The following is an 18400-nucleotide window of genomic DNA, read 5'->3' as shown; positions in this document are numbered from 1 at the left end:
AAATGAAAAAGTAATTTTAAACTCCTTGACTAACACATCTGCGTGGTAATCCAAACCGAGTCCAATCAATACTTTTCCATCTCAAGGGATGTTGAAGCATGAAGCCTGCATATCCTAACAGGACAAAAGTACACCTGACTCAAGGTTAAGCTGCATGGTGCTTATACGAATGTATAAAGACTGCCATGCTGCTTGAAGATCTTCCCCCTTACAATTATTCTTTAATAAAATATTATCTAACAAAGACCAGACGCATGATTAGACTGAATTTTATCTTAAGACTTTACCTCAAACTGAATATAAGCTTTGATTAGCTCAAAACGAAAGAGTGTACAGCATTTAGAATTTTACCGTTAGGTTGCATTTTTCCGGTCTTCATAGAGTAAAATGGCCATATAAGAAGACTTGCTTTTAGGGGGAAGGAAGGAGGGTTGAAGTAGGGCAGGCATGACCTATTTTCTTAATTAATTTTGAAGCCCTGTGCGTTTATCTTAATGTGTGGTTGGTATATCTAACCACTGTCCTATTGTCCATCGCAGGGGCTAGATGTTGGGGTCTGATCCATTTTTACACAATGTAACATAACATAACATTACCTTACAAATTTAACACAAAGCTCAATGTGAGTTTGACACCGTGCTAGAGACATAAAGGAATTACTGCTGTATGTTTTCTGTCATAGAAGCTAGATTGCAGTACAACTATGAATTATATTCATTTGAAATTATGCTTTCGGGAAATTGCTTTCATCCTTTGATCAGCTCCATCGAATGTCTTGAAAATTGCTCCAAAATTGCTGAACTTTGCTCCGATATAGGGAAATGATTAGTTTCAATGGTTGTTTAAACATATTTGGGACAAATTAGGTTTTTTTCCCCAGCAAACCAACTTTGGAAGCATTTCCAAAAGAACAGTTTTTTTTATGCTCTCCTAGCCGTAGCTATAATGACAACACTGCAAAAGTATTTCCTCCAAATTTGACGGAGGATTTATTACATCAGAAGAAAAATATATCGAAGTGGCGAGGGACAATTATTTTGAAATGGATATGAGAGATCAATATTTGACAAGTTTCAAGCATATTTTGTCATCAATATTGCGTGACTCAAAGAGAATAATATATGTCAATCTGAACACAAAACCTGATATAGGTATGTATGTGTATGGTTTCTTGTTTATATACGTTTGAAACAAACTCCAGTTTCATAACACAAATTTACCAATCTAAACACAAAACCTGATATAGGTATATATGTGTATGGTTTCTTGTTTATATACGTGTGAAACAAACTCCAGTTTCATAAAAACAAATTTACCAATCTAAACACAAAACCTGATGTAGGTACATACAGTATGTGTATGGTTTCTTGTTTATATACGTGTGAAACAAACTCCAGATTCATAAAACAAATTTAACAATCCAAACACAAATCCTGATATAGGTATATATGTGTATGGTTTCTTGTTTATATACGTTTGAAACAAACTCCAGTTTCATAAAAACAAATTTACCAATCTAAACACAAAACCTGATGTAGGTATATATGTGTATGGGTTCTTTTTTATATATGTGTGAAACAAACTCCAGATTCATAAAAACAAATTACCAATCTAAACACAAAACCTGATATAGGTACATATGTGTATGGTTTCTTGTTTATATACGTGTGAAACAAACTCCAGTTTCATAAAAACAAATTTACCAATCTAAACACAAAACCTGATGTAGGTACATATGTGTATGGTTTCTTTTTTTATATACGTATAAAACAAATTCCAGTTTCATAAACAAATTTACCAATCTAAACACAAAACCTAATATAGGTATATATGTGTATGGTTTCTTGTTTATATACGTTTGAAACAAACTCCAGTTTCATAAAAACAAATTTACCAATCTAAACACAAAACCTGATGTAGGTATATATGTGTATGGGTTCTTTTTTATATATGTGTGAAACAAACTCCAGATTCATAAAAACAAATTTACCAATCTAAACACAAAACCTGATATAGGTACATATGTGTATGGTTTCTTGTTTATATACGTGTGAAACAAACTCCAGTTTCATAAAAACAAATTTACCAATCTAAACACAAAACCTGATGTAGGTACATATGTGTATGGTTTCTTTTTTTATATACGTATAAAACAAAACTCCAGTTTCATAAAACAAATTTACCAATCTTAACACAAAACCTGATATAGGTACATATGTGCATGGTTTCTAGTTTATATTACGTGTGAAAACAAACTCCAGCTTCATAAAACAAATTTTACCAGCTTATGGCAAGCCATCGTTGGATCTTCATACGAGGAAGAAAAGCTCTGTCGGAACGTGTGGTCAGACACTAGACGAGAAAAACTATAAAAAAACAAACTAAGTAAACTAATGAACTCATTAGCCATCTGTGTCTTTGCTGGCTTGCACATCCTGAGGCGGTGATTCTTGTACATCTAGTCACCCCCATGCTACGAACAAATGGCAAGGCAGAAGAAAAAAACTATTTCATAGAGGGGGGGGGGGGGAATTAAAGGAAAAAAAGAAAGATTGTTTCTCCAGAAACAAGTTGCCTCTTAACCTTGAATGACGGGAAACTAAACTGTCACAAACAGCTGCCGTGATGCAAATGAGGAAATTTGAATCGGGCGAAAAATCGTTTTTCTTTCCAGTGTAATAACCTTGATATCGTCGAGGAGTATTCCGGTAGGTCAAACTACACTCTGAGCGGCAGATAACAGATCCAGTCACGGCCGTGATTGGAAAAATATACCACATTTCGACGTCAAAAGCCAAAATCAACTTTACATTCCGGAATGCTGTGCACAGTATCGAATGTTCGTTACTCATATCTCTTTTAATTATACGAACGGGACTTTTTTCACAAATTTTTTTTTGGCACCAAAGTCACGAAAGTTTCCTAGAATTTTGTTTCCTTCCCCTTTTCGACGGCAGACAGGCGATAAAGACGACATCATAATTCCAATCTTTATGTAAATCTCAAAGGTCGTATTTTGTGGTAAAAGTAAACCGAGGCTGCGTGCTTCATTGTGTATAAAAAATGTCACAAATAATTATTTGAAGCTCCAGAAAGTAATTACCCATATCGACACAATATCGAAATTTAGCACGGCTACACAGAGAAAATATCCCAAGCTATCTTGAGAACGTAATTCCATGACTTCTTTCATAAAAAATGTGTGCTTTTGCTTTAAATCATAGGCAATACAAACAGCGTATTGAGAAATCATCGTTTTTCCATGACTTTTGACCTCTTTATGTCCTCTCATGACTATTCCAGGCCCGTGAAAGAAATTTGACTTGGAAATTTCCAGGGCTTTTCCATGACTACGTGACAACCTTATTCAAATTACTCTACAAATCTGCCACATTGTTAACCACATACCAAGTTGTATATTAACACTTTTTGAACACAGTCAGAACATTTACGAATATTAGCCTAGTCAATCAGGCAAAAAATTAACCACAAACGACAATTTAGTGATGATATATGCACTACAAAGGACATTTAACAATAGACGAAAAAAGATGAAATGGCAAAGATTGTAAAGCGAACTCAATCATATCTGGGTTGAAGCTACATACTACTGTGTTTTTGTTACTTGTATTAAAGACTTTTATGCCGTTCGTGTGACCTTCCAGCTAAGGAATCAATTTCAGCTATGGAATATACATACTATTCCTTCCGTGGGAAAGAAATTTTATCAACATGGCTGTAGCGTACAAACTACTAACGACAATCACTTGAAGTGAGGAGGAGAGGGATCGGTTTACACAGTTCAAAGTGTGTCAATTTATCTTAAGTTTCTTTTTTCCTACGGTTCAAACTCCTACTGTAGCTGTCAGGGAGTGTATTTCAATAGGTCAAACATGGGTGAAATCGGGGGTACTCCCTGGGGCAAGAATAGGTCAACTAGATTTTGGGGGCCACTGGATGGTAAGGCAAGATCTCAAACATCTCAGAACATGGAAAGAGAACCCAAAGTGTTAATTTTAACCTTTCAGGTGGCTGAAGTTGCAGATTTTGCTGTCAAAGAATTTTTCTGCATCTTTCAGGGATGAGCCTGTGGTAAAAATATATCATGGAACTTTGCAAAAATTGCGGTATATGTACCAGTTTGCGTATGCTACAGTGTGTTAGGATAATAGTTTTTGTCCTCGAGGTAGAAAAGAAATCATGGATATTCTGCGAATTCGCGGAAAAAGCTTGTGCCTGATCTTTATAGGTCTAAACTACATCCTCACACTTGTAGCATTTTGCACTGTAAGCATTTTTTTTTTTTCTTTTTGGGAGTGGGGGAGGGAGAGTGGGGGGGTAATTAAATTTGGTGATATTTTTGTTATCGATCTGGCAATAGCAGAATGAATGATGTATAGCATCAGGGGCAATGGAACTGATATTTGGGGGTCTTTTTTTGTGTGTTATAATAGTTTTAATAAATTATCGATATACAGAGCAAATTGAATATTTCTAACTAAAACAGAAGATACCAAGATGGCAGAATTGCATCTCTAACAATGTTGAATAATTTTCTCTTTGATATCAGTTTAACACAGCTGTCCAATATCAGAATTTCCCTTTTAAATGGTGTAACCTTCTATAGCAGCTGTTAGCAGTGATTTTGATGCATGTCGATACCAAATATTCCAAAATAATAAAAACCTCACAAAAATGCACTGTGACTGTAGGATATCAAATCATTAAGAGAAAGTCAATTAATTTACAATCAGGAACTCTCCTTTAAAGTATCCTTTTCGAGCAAAAACATTAAATAGCAATTAAATTGTCAGTCAAATATCACAACTTAGTGTTTTCCTTGGCGACAAAAAAGTCAACAAAAGTGCAGAGATTATCTCTGGCAATTTTAAAGCATTAACTCATGAAAGTACTAAAAATCTCATACAATGATCCACACATATGACTACTATACAACAATTCTAAATCTGTTTAAAAGAAGCTGGCTAATTATAATATCAAACTGTTGATCCCTACAGCTACGTGTAGGATGGGCATCCTAACCGCATGCTATACTATGAACCCTCCTCCCCTTCCAAAACCCCCCTACAGAACTTTCCCTCCCCTACCCCCCTTCCCAGTCAGACTACATTTGCATAAGACCCTAAAAATAAGAATTTTGATATATAAAAGTGGATGTTTATATTGAAAAGCTTTATAAATTATCTATCTAGGCCTCATCGCATTACTATTCATTAGTTTACACTTATAGGATGTCTTTAGGCAGTAATATTATTGATATATCATATTCTAAGGGAAAAAAATTAAGAAAATTCAGTCCTAGTAATGTTTCTATGCAGCTATTCCGGTTTTCCAAAAAAAAAGAAGACCGAAAAAAAAATGGATATTAAAAACAAAATGGATTATTTATGCTGAAAAGCTTTTTAAATGATCCATGTAGGTCTCATCACAATGATATTTATTAGTATACGCTTACAGGATGTAGTTTTCAAGATATTCTTATTTAAAAATATGCAAAATCTCTGGAAATGCTCCTTGAAGGATAAACTGATGATAGTGTGGTCTCTTCACAGTGTAGACCTATATATGTTAGTGTTAAGACACTGTGTTATAACTTCTAATAGCTATTTTCAAACCAAAAAAAGGTTCTTTTAACTTCATGAAAGTAACAGAAATTGAATGATTTTCAATAAGTTTTGGCCATGAGAAAGTTGTATTGTTAACATATCATTTCAGGCCATAAGAGTCTTGTTTCCCTTTTGAGTTTTGTGTTGCATCTGAGGAACTGATCTATTCGTTTGTGTATAATAGACTACATAGTCCAGTCACTTTTATTGATGAATGACAGCTGAGTACGATTAAAGGGTCCTTCCACGAAAATTAAAAATTAAAAGTGATAAACATCAGCAAGTCAGATTCGAATTGAGTTCAAACTTAGTTTACAGCACAAATTGCTCGGTCGACGACCAAATTTTGTCCACATTTGAAGAATTGCAGGGGGAAAACTTGAGAACCAAAAGGTTGAACTAGATGATGGACACAAATGATCTCCATTCCATCTTTTTGAATGTTGAATATTAAAGCAGATACTTAGTTAGGCCTGCCTGACACCTTTTGGAAAATACATTAACACACATTTTCATAAATTTCCATCATCGGTAGATCGATGACGCAACTTGAGCTGTCAGACGAAATTGTGAATTCTGAAGCGTATTCTACAAGTGCTATCGGGCCAGGGTACACATACAGTGACAGACTGTACGCATACAGAAAATAATTGATTGGCATATATATATATCTATATCTATATATCTATATATATATATATATATATATACATATATACATATATATATGATAGATCAGGTTTTGGAAAGGCGAAGGACGTTTCACACCATCGACCTAAATACAACTATCATTCAATGCAGCCAATCGTTCTAAAGGACATGAGAACAAGGAATTTAATGTTGCAAACACATTAATTTAGGAGCATTACAATTAACATAATTGTCAGGCTTAACCCTTTCTAATGTAGACATCTAGAAATAATTGTAACGTAGACATCTAGAAAAAAAAAAAAAAATTTAAAAGAAAAGTTTTTTCCAACTAAAAAACTTCTCAGCCTGCTCTTCATATTATCTGAATCATAGCAAATGTAGAAAAGGAAATACACAGAGAAAAAAAAAGCCATGATAATGAAGCAGAAATATGATGAATATCAAATTAGTGCATGAATTTAATGTATCGATCAGGAATAATAACAATAAATATTGGCAACTTTTTGACTCGTGCTTCTCATAATCTTTTAATGGAATCTGTGATCCATTTTCGAGGCCAGATGTTGTTGACTTGTCGCCTCCTAAAAGCGGAGTTGGAATTTTTTCTTCATTCTAAATTGATATGTCAGTCAATTCAAAGGCCTCTTTTATTGTGGCGCATTCATCAAACTAGGACATTTTCTTGTCAGGTAGACTTTTCATCTACCTTTTTTGTATTTAAATTCAAATCTTTACAAGGACAATATCAGCTCAACAGAAGCTAATACTGAAAGAAAAGGGGGTACAAAATGTGAAGTCAGAATAGATTACTCAACCTTAAAAAAAAACACCCACATATTTCTTTTCTTTTCCCCACCTGTTTTTCCACAAAAAAACTGATCCATTTAACAAAATTCCACAACATGCACATACTCTTATAGCGAGAGGCCAGCGACCCTGCTTACAGATGAAAAGAAGAAGAAGAAAAAGGGAAAAAAATACAAGAAAACAAGTAAACTATAAGCTTAACAGTTTATATATACTCGCTGTCTTATTTCCGAACCTAGCTACAGAATTTTTTCTTTATTTTCAACCTAACCCGAGGCTGTTTTGACACTTTCTGGGAGAAGATGGGAGAGGTTAACAAAAGATTTTTGGAGTTTCACGACCTACGAGGGAGTGACCTATCTTTTTTTTTTTTTGTCCTGACTGATGTACAGATGATGTTACAGCTAATAACTAAGTAGCAAGATCTATATAGTGATATCAATAATTATATATATTAACAATCTATTCACTAAAGTGAGATTAAGTGTAAGAAGATCTTAGATGCCAGATGCAATATATGAGCCAAAGTATATATTAACCTTTAATTAAGTCTTCAATTTATTTTAATCCGAAACTGCTGAGATCAGACTTCCCGGAAGGAAAACTTTGAATGCACCAATGGCAAACCCCAAAGGGGTACCTATAGCGATCCTTCTTTCTACCTGGGATGAAAACTAAATTTACAAGAAAGCTACTAAATGGCGGGTTGATTTCCGGTACAATCTCCTCACAAATTAACCGAGGCACTTACAAACATACAAAATGGATTTTTCTAATGCAAACTGAATATCTGTGAAAACAGCATGTATAGAATTAGATAAATTTTCTGAACAAGCACACATATTGCTGACAATTAAACACCTGTCATAGTTTTTATTTTAGTTTATATGCTTTATGATAATTATGATAAGAATTCCATCTGATGAACACCTTGCCCACATACTGTATCTATTGAGGCAAATATAGCTCTGTTTCCAGGGAGATATAGCAATGAAATTTTAAACGTTGTGCCAGGGGGCTGCCATTTTGTTAGTGTGTATTAAATTGTCCTAGTGACAGGTGAAAGAAAATTTTTAACTTTCCCTCAGTAAGCTATGTTTTTCTTCTTCTTCAGAATTGCAAGAAGGTGTATCTAAACGGTGATGACACCTAACAATTCTACGTAGCCTACCCTGTATGAGGACCTCATGAAAGGCTACCTTTTGTAGGCCTAACCATTCTATCTCTTGCAAACTGTATGCTGATCCGTGTCATTACTTGTGGTGAGGGGGATGTGCAAGGAGCCATGAACCCTATAAGCCTTAACTTATCACAACAAATTGATTTAAACCAGTATTAAACCTTATCAAGCTTACACTTCTTAAACAGCTCCCTCGCTTATAGGATTGAGACAACAGACCCAACCGTCATTATCTGTACAATGTGCATCTAGAGGACTGTCTTGAACAAATTCCCCAAATAGCTAAATTGCATTTTTGGGGAAATATCAGATTTAACATTTCTCCACAAACAATTAAGTCTAAATATGACATCACTAGGTAACCTGCACTTCAATTTTTTATTTAGTTTTCATTTGTTTGGTAGAATGTTTATTTTGTTACGGAGATGGTTTTATGAAAAAAGATGATTTAAAAATATTGAACCGTGTTTACAATTCATGACCCACTGATGGCATTGGCATCAGTGTCAACACTGTGGTCATTCTACATTGAAAATATAAAACAAAGAACATGGTGGCACTATGACATCACAGATTTGAAAAAATTACATCTCCCAGACACGATGTTTATACAGAATATACATCTCCCAACATGGAACAAATGCTTTGCTTAGCTGTTTCTGGAGTTGTTTATCACAAAGTATTCTGTCTCTTAAATAAACCATGACGGTTGGGTTTGGTGACCATTTTAAATGCACTACAGATCTAGCACATGATCCGATCTAGCATATGATCCGATCTAGCATATGATTGGATCTAGCATATATGATTCCATCTAGCATATGACCCGATCGTACGTCTAGACTCAGTGCCTAGGCTAAACTGCATCAAGCTCTATGATGGAGACTCACAAATCATCATCCAAAGTTCATCGCTCCTGACAACAGCGGCAAATTGAGAAAATATATATATGAGAAGAAATCTTCAGATCAGGATTTTTTCCTCGCCTTTCCTGATTAAACTTTTAAATTTCAAGGGCTTTCAAGACTAAGAATTTTAAGAGGCCTTGCCCTTTCCCTCCATTTCTTCGCCTTAATTTTACCAAAAAGTGAAAGAAAACGATTGAAAAATTCAATCCTCCATGGCTGCTGCACATAGATGTGAACGCTACATTAATATTCCCCTGTTGACCGAGGATATCATGACCGTATGGCAATGGCCTCTAGATTGCTGCATAAAGAAGTGTCAGGTTATATTCATACTTCCAAGGGATGAGCGCTAAAATCTGTAGATTGATCACGGTTATTTAAGTCAGTAATAATATCCGTTGATATAGATGTCTGATGGCGCTCTCCAAATTTAAGGTGACAGATTGGTTTATGTGACCTTCATGAATTCATCACAGTTTGTACATGATTTATTCTTTTTTTTTATCACCAAGTTTGTTCCTAACCCCCCCCCACCCCTCCCCCCCGCTTTCCACCGCAGTATCAAACTCTTATTGATACCGTTGCCGGGAGTAACGTCACGCATAGCAGCAGATGCGCAAAGTTACGACGAGGAGGAAAGCACGATAAAGAAATGAAGAACAAAAAAAAAACTAGCGACATGTGATTACCTCGCTTGAAAGGTGACAAGATTTCTACATCGAATGTGTGAATTAATTCGATAAAATAAAGGGAGGTCTTTCATTACGCAATTAGCCAAGTTAATTAAAACAAAAACAGGGAATATAGCTGGTCAGTCCTGAACCCACTAAAGTGTCTAGGAGCATGAAATGCCCCGAGGCCGAACATGTTTGTTTCTATTGCTGATCTTGTGAGTCTCACTCAGTCACGCATGTGTAATGATGTTTCTCCCTCAGCATTCCTTGGTATGAAACACTTCATGTAATTTATACAAGTTCTCTGTCAGCCAAAAGGGTTCTTTTCTGGAACCTTAAATATGTAAATAATTGTAATTGTGCCGGATTCAGATGTTTCCATGTTTGACAAACATTGCATGTGCGGATACGTTGTTAACACTTACAGTACATCGTCATCCAATACTACAGGCTGACAACTTGTCTAAATATTTAGGTCAGACTATCATAGTTTAAGAGCTACGAAAAAATATACAGAAAAAATATATACGGAGAATATTACGAAACTCCAAGGAATGTACCTTCTCGCTTGGCTGTTTGGTCACGAATCAGATAATCGGGTGCCAAACCAACACACTGGTTACTTTGTGTATAGTTCATAGTCCTAATACCCCGACCTAATGACATCACTGTCATAGGCATAGGAGCCTGATTTGATTTGGGGGGGCTGTAACGACTTGCCCGAAAAATATAGCCAAAATGTTTCGCGCGCTACGCGCGCGTTCAACATCTTAAAGCAGCATTTTGCGTTTGGTCGCCGTTTTCTACTTTTTTGACATGTCCATCGAGTTTTTTACATATATCAATCACAAAACAGCAAACTAAGATATTAGCCAAGAAAATATCTTGGAGAAAACAAAGTTGAAAGTTGCAAATTTTTCTACTTTTATGCCACCATTTGAAGTAAGATATAAATAGATAAGCTAGTTATGTATGTCGTTATGGCATAGTGGAGTCAGTGCCGTTGAGAAAAATCATAGAAAAGGACGCAAAATGCTGCTTTAATGTGCTATCATATAGGCATTCATCGGTTATTACATCTCATGACGATAACCGATGAATGCCTATATGACATGCACAATAAGATGTTAATGCGCGCGAAGCGCACGAAAATTTTGGTTCTATTTTCCCTGTTATTACCCTTCCATATTGGTTATAATTATTGGGGAAGTCGTTACAATAATAACGATAATAATAATATCAGTTTAACCATTGAAAAACACATTGCAAATTATTCTTCTTTCTGTAGGTGCCCGAAAAATTCTCAGCATATTGCCCGAATTTTCACCAAAAATTTTGTTTGGGGGGCTGCAGCCCCCCCGCCTCCTACGCCTATGATCACTGTACTTATGAGATGCACAGTCACGAGAAACCAAGGTGAAAAGCCAAACAAAGCCAAACATTACGTTACTGCTGGTGAATGAAAATTTTTCCGAGAAACTATTAATTACTGTACAGTGACGAACAGGCACGTGCCTGTTCATCGTTTCCTGCATCAATCATGAGAACATCACGACTGGAAATATATTTTCAGGTTAGACTGCGCCAAAGCGGGCTCTGGTTGACATCATGGTCAGATAAGTTCATCATGATCATTCTCTCCATTAGTATACTTTATAGGGAAAACTACTTAATGAACACCAACAACAACAACAAATTCTCTGTGTTGGTATTACTACTTGCTGACGTCTGTTGTTAATTTCTTAGCTTTTGTCCACTAATTGTTTTTAATAATCATAGCTAGTTTTCCTTTGCTCGTTAACTCATATAGGAATATACCATATAACCGGAATTCCTCTTAAAGTCCCTTCCCCACCGCTTTCTGGGTTGTAACGAATGAAACCATGGAGGTGCTACCCCTGGTGGATACACTGTTTTCATGCCAGGTACTTTAACTTACGACTGTCCCCATCCTCCACATCCCCCTCTCCCCAGCAAACAATGTCTATATAGTGATCATCACCACTAACTAAGGGCTAGATAATTCAGCTGGTAGATCTCAGGGCTTGTAACCCAGAGGTGAAAGGTTCAAATTCTGTTCTACATACCCACATAAACCTACTGTACATCTGTCATCACAGATCTATACATCACAAATCTACACACCCACATTACATCAACATATACTTACATCAGATACCTATAGATACATACCCACATAAAGCTACATATGTCATCACAGGTCTATACATAAACAAACCTACACACCCACATTACATCAACATATACTTACATCAGATACCTATAGATACATACCCACATAAAGCTACATATGTCATCACAGGTCTATACATAAACAAACCTACACACCCACATTACATCAACATATACTTACATCAGATACCTATAGATACATACCCACATAAACCTACATCTGTCAGCACAGGTCTATACATAAACAAACCTACACACCCACATTGCATCAACATATACTTACATCAGATACCTTTGGATACATACCCACATAAACCTACATATGTCATCACAGGTCTTTACATCACAAACCCACATTACATCAACATATACCTACAACTACAAACAGAGATCTGTCATACATAATACCTACAGAAACTAAGCATGGCTAGCTCTTATTGATGCATACATATCTTTACCTGAAGCGAATAATGAGCAGCAAACGCCATCAGCTAAGACTCATTTTAATGAGCACATTGCTAAAATAAGGTTTGTACCGCTATCTTTTGACCAAGATTGATCGCAGCGACAAATTGCTACAGCGGTGGATGAAATATCACCCACTGGTCGTTGACCAACCCCCCCCCCCGCACTCCCCACACTTTTATATTTCTCTACTGCCTTTGATAATTAAGCTTTGCCGTCTTCATGCCGTAACAATATTGAAATCATCATCATCATCATCATTTCCAAACCTCCACGAATCAGTTGGATCATGAGAGAGAGAGATGGGGGGAAGAAAAGTTTTTAATTGAAAAGGAATATATCTCCTCCACTTTGAGCAGTTGCCAAGAGAGTATGTAATGTTATGACCTCGTGAAAAAACAATTGCACTATCACGCTAGTTGCCGCGTGAGTTATCCATCCCTATAGCTAGCTTGATGATGGAGGTATTTTTTTTTTATAGTTTGTTTTTTAAGGTCTTGAAAAGCTTAATTGAAACATATCGCTTGTGACCGTCGGATATATTGTACCTTTTGTTATGATACGCTGAAAAGACAGGTGACTTTATTGATGGACGCTGGCAGGTAGGCAAGGATGGCAAAAGTGCAGCTGATTTTCAGCTCAGGAAGTTGAAGGTATTTGAGCAGATGAAAAGTGCAGATGGCATTTCTGTGGTCTATCTATATCCTTTGTGCATGACATGAGGATGACTCTTTTCAAAACTTTGAACAAAGTGTTCGGGTTGATGACTTGACTTTTAGTGTACTTATAATCAATAAAATTTCTATGCAGTTTACTTAGAGTCAAGGCCTCAAACAGGTATTTTGTCCAAGACGATCCTACCAAACGTTCTAGGTTTTTGTCTTAGAAACATAAAATTGCCATGGCAACATATGTAGATGAAGCACAACCAGCTAGAAGTCCACTATAGGGCAGTCTAGTACGTCCTCTGGTGTCGTTACAGTTTTGCAAAATATGGAAGGCGTTTGAAGTTAATAATTTGTTCAATATTGCCAATACTTTCAGAGCGATATCGACCAACGATATCAAACATACTGGAGTAATGACAGACTTAGCTAGAAGAACGCACACGCATTAACTTCGAATTTCTTATAGTACGTTTCCACATGAGGACCGACAGATATATTCCCCATGTGTCAATTTTGTACAATTACCCTCTCTTTACCATTTGTAGACATTTAGACATAGTATTCATAGAGGGCATTTTTTTATTTGGTTTCTTTGTACAAACTTAGAATTGTATGGAAAAGAGTTACAAATCTTCTCTCAATTATGGTCTCCCCAGACAAGAGAGAAAACTACAAAAAAAAACAACGGATTTGAGAACGTGACAATTATGTCATATATCTCGACTCTTTGTCACCCCAAACAGAAGACAATCTTATTGGCTAATCTCTTCTCAAGAATCATGCGGGGCAAGAGGGACAGAAAGTGATAACCGAGAAAGCTAGATTGATTGATTAAGGTCTATAGTCCTCTTTCCAAGATGGATTTGACCAAAAATTTACACATTTTTAGAGGAAGGTTATCAATCCTCTCGAAAGCGTGACCATTACCAAGAGGCCCTCACGGTACGCCAAAGTAATATAGTCCCAATCCACCCTGCCTGTCCCTCAGTATACCTCGCCAAATTTGAAGCATTGATTGATCGATAGATTTCTTCAGATAATACGCTTACCTCGCAGAAGACTCGTCGGGCAAAGCCGACATAGAATACGCCGACGATTATTCGGGCATCTTGAGCCTTGAGGTTCCCCACGGCAGTCTTCGGCTCGGTCAAGAAACTAGCCCTTGCCGTTATCGTCATGTTCGCTTTGGCTACTTCTTTCTCCAAGTCTTCACTCGTCTGAAAGAATTCAACAAATTTAAGAAAAATAACGTTTATAAAATATGCCATATGATTTTAAAGGAAACAAAATCACTGCGAATTGTTTTTGTTACATATTTGGTGAGTCTTTATATCAGAAAGACATGCAGACACTGATGGTTTGTAGTTTGTACTAGAGAAGAGGTTAATTTATCTCCAATAAAGTAAGAATGGAGCGCCGTTATGAAAATACAGTTTTCACGTGGGGTATATTTTACAGTCTAATTTATCTCCCCCTATACCCCTCCCCCCCTTCTAACGTTTGATTTACTAATTTTGAAGATTAGAACCATCACGAAAGTATTTTTAGAAAACTGTTTAAAGTGTTTGGCAATCTTTTTAAAAATTGGTCATTCCGCAAATTAACTTACAGAGGTAAACACTTCTTGGGTCTCCTGTATAATGGCAATCTTCGTCCAGTTCCACTCCTTGCATAGTTTAACCCTGGTTGGATTGTGCAACGTTGCAGAGGGGTGGGTCCTGAAGAAGGTAGGGAAACGCTCCCTGTTGGACAGAGCTGGTGAACTGGCTCCCCACGCAAGCTGAAGATGAAAGAAATATCACAAAATTAAATCACCTTAGTAACCAATCTAGTAGTCATCTTTACATCTAGAGACTATTGTATCTCTGTTAATTACAAAGAGCAAACCTACACTGATTTATATCCTTGGCTACTCTGGCAGCTTTTCCACCTCACCATTTCCTCCCCTCCCCCTCCCCCCTCTCCCCTCCCCTCTCTCACCAATTCCTCTCCTTTCTTCCCTAACCTAATCCACTGATTTTAATAACATTTTCAGGAAGCTGGGTAAAGTATGATGTATCGTATAAACATGATGTTGTTGGCGTGTCGATATCGTCATTTATTGTCAAATTAGATTTATGTGGAGATTTCGCCCGATCGACCTGGGTTTATCATTAGCTGCTGGGCTTTGATTTGCTGGGAGAGGATAATTTACATCCATCAGAAATTAAAACCGATTTGGAGCCTGCTATATGAACCCTTGCATACTTGGTCTCGATACCCAAATTAATCTGGGCTTGATGATAAAGCTCAAAATATTAATGATGATGAAAGCAACAACTGACTCATAAATTCTAATCATGCGAGGTGCATAAATACTTCTTATTTCCATCGGATTTCAATTTACAGCCGGCCCCCGAAAAAAAAACATTTCTACTTTAATCGATCACGTCTTCTTATTGCTGCAAATACCATGAACATTCTAAACATTATTAAAGTTTTCTTCTTTTTTTTTTATTTCCCAAAGGATTTGTGGAATGATTGGCAATATACTCTGCATGAGGACAACTCTACGTGTAAAATTTAATAGTAACCAGTGTGTAATTTCACATTGAAGAAAAATTATTAAGCTACAGTGCGTGCCCAGCTACCAGAAGACTAAAAGCAAATGTACAGTAAGTTGTAATTGCAGACTGAAACCGAATTAGAGCTTTACAAAATATTAACTCCCAGAGATCAATATTGTGGATGAGTAGTAAATATTGTACATACAGGTTGCCAGATACCTAATACACATAATGTAATGTCTGCCATTGGCTATATATGTGTATATATAATACCACAATCTATTGCATATGAGAGTGTGTATGGTAATCTCCAACACTATGATGTACTTCAAGGACATGCATCTGTACTTAAAGGTATGTTATATTGGCCCCAAATTATGCTAGATATTCAAATATGGTCACTTTTGGTTACAATTCTTAAACTGCTTTTATTACAACCTTCAAGGAAATTTTCCTCACTGGGAATATTCTGTCATCTTGTGTGTTCCGTAAAAATGTCTGAGAACAATTTGGATAGTAAAGACCTCCAGGGATAAACTTTTTGAAAACTTCTAGCAATTATAGCATGCTATAATTTGGGGCCTATACTGACTAACTTTAATTGCCCCAAATCTGAGCATGCTGAAGATTACTAGAATTATTAAAGTTTACAAAAGTACTTCCAAAGAGCTGGCTTGGATCTTCCAAAATTATTCCAAGACATCTTGAGGAGTGTTGAAAATAGACAATTATTATAAATCCCAGCATTGTGGAACACTACTCTTGGATTGGCAGTAAAATGCCTGCTGAATTCTGAGCATTCATTGGTTGGCCATAATCTGACTTTTTTTAGCATATTTGAGGGCAATACTGATCAATGACCTTCTAATAATTATATATTTTGAGTTTATACAGGCTGAAAGGTCCTTAGACAGACCTAAGGGATCAAATAACAGGCTGAACAATACAATCTTGGCCCATGATAGGAGGGGGGATCTGAGGTTTCCCTTCCCCTTTGGTTAAATTTGCTATGATTGAGACAGCCCGCATGCCACAACAGTAGCATCTTTAGGGAGTCGATCCAAGCAGACAAATCAGCCTTAATATTACATTCAAATATTGCCACTTTTACCTCAGTTAATTCTTTGTCACTTTTCTGAAATCATATTGGCTATTTCGTTTAATCCGAAAAGTGTTTGTCGCTGCACATGATCGCATCACAGACGAAAATGTTTGTGCAGGTGTCTTTTCCTTTAGAACTAAATTTATGCCTTTTTCTGTTTAATATTAATTAACTTAAAATTTTCAAACTTATTTGGTTTGGCAATCAGACATCCTGGGAGATTCCCTGGTAATTAGATCCTTGTGGTAGCTATGGAAACCATTTTCTAATAAATGTGATAACCTCATCCAACCGATGGGTCCAGAGCATGGGTACCTTAACCAGGGAAGGGGAATGGTTCTCGCTGCCTCCTTTCCCTTCTCCCATCTTGTGGAAAATTTTAGAAGTGCCCCCCCCCCCTTTTTTTACTAAAAGGTACTTTCTTCACTTTTGCAATGAACGAGTTACCAGTTTGTTGTTTGAAAAATTTTGTTTGCAAACTTAAAACAGTGTAATTGAAAAGTGCTGTTTCGTTGAAAAACATTCAAATACTGGGACCTGAGGGCCCGTTAATTTTTTCAGGGTGTTTTTTTAGGTGATTTTGTGGTTAACTTGCCCCCTCAAATCAAAGTCACGCATGTACCACTGCGCCCTTCAAAGTTTAATGTGTCCTAGCTGTCAGACAAAACCTCTTCTGCCACCATATGGAGTTAACCTTGACTGATGTTTATGAAGAATATTGCTAAATAGTTGAGATAATTCCACTTAAGAGATATGAATCTTCCGATGACAATCTCCATAATTTGGTTAAAATTATTATTTTCTTTCACAGATTTATTGACTGTATTTCTGAGCTATGAACTTCTTCCGAACGCAGCAGCGAGCTCTGCTCCGTACATTACATATCATTTGGCACGTATCTTGGCGTCTTACACTGTATGCAAGACAATCCTTCGGGGTGAAGATAAACAAAAATTGTCTTCATTTCTTCCCCCCCCAATAATAAACCATTCCTTGAGGGGATTTATTGAAAATAAATGTCTGTGACAAAGTAAGTAAAATAAAAAAATTCTCAACCTAAAATCAAGTTCCATGGATATAAACACCTTAATTGTTAGCGTGAGAACTTCAAGTTTGTTCGGGCCCCAAGGGGGCAAAATTAAGCATCTTTCCCCCTCCCTTAAACTAGGGATTCACTGCTAAAATCACTCGAGCGGATCATTTGTATTAGCATAAGAAGTGGCAGGCAATCAACTGATCCATTTTTCATTTCACGTAGTTCATAATTCATCTAATTTCATTTTCTCTCGTAATTTTGACAAAAAGTAAACATTTGACAAGAAAAGTCTACTTTTGGGTGTATATAAAGGGAATGGAAAAAATGTTAGAAAACTATGCTGCACTTAGAGAATGGCTGGCTCTCAAGTGAGAAACAAAAATTAAATTAAGTGAGTGATGGGAAGTTAAACAACAATGTTTGGTTTTTACAGAGCTTTCAAGCAAAACTAGCTCTTCTTCAGTGCATGATCGCCGAAAGTAACAAGGAGTAATTGAATATTGAAACTCTCTCACAGAGTCACTGAGACTGAGTTCAATGCAA

The 18400-nt window shown here is 36.4% G+C and overlaps 1 protein-coding gene across 4 annotated transcripts in view; it reads right to left on the bottom strand.

Moving 5' to 3' along the window:
- The window catches only part of LOC139963795 (gamma-aminobutyric acid type B receptor subunit 1-like), a 144274-nt gene that overhangs the window by 38279 nt on the left and 87595 nt on the right, over window positions 1-18400 (bottom strand). For all 4 annotated transcript variants that reach the window (XM_071964953.1, XM_071964952.1, XM_071964954.1 and 1 more), the window contains 2 exons: window positions 14783-14953; window positions 14223-14390 (listed from right to left, as the gene is read on the bottom strand). In XM_071964953.1, coding sequence (XP_071821054.1) covers window positions 14223-14390; window positions 14783-14953 — 339 coding nt within the window. The remainder of the gene's footprint in view (window positions 1-14222; window positions 14391-14782; window positions 14954-18400) is intronic.

This window comes from Apostichopus japonicus, chromosome 22, assembly GCF_037975245.1.
Source record: "Apostichopus japonicus isolate 1M-3 chromosome 22, ASM3797524v1, whole genome shotgun sequence".
In the NCBI taxonomy this organism is placed as follows: Eukaryota; Metazoa; Echinodermata; class Holothuroidea; order Aspidochirotida; family Stichopodidae; genus Apostichopus; species Apostichopus japonicus.
The sequence above is the reverse complement of the archived record's forward strand: the minus strand, read 5'-3'. Positions and strand labels throughout refer to the sequence as shown.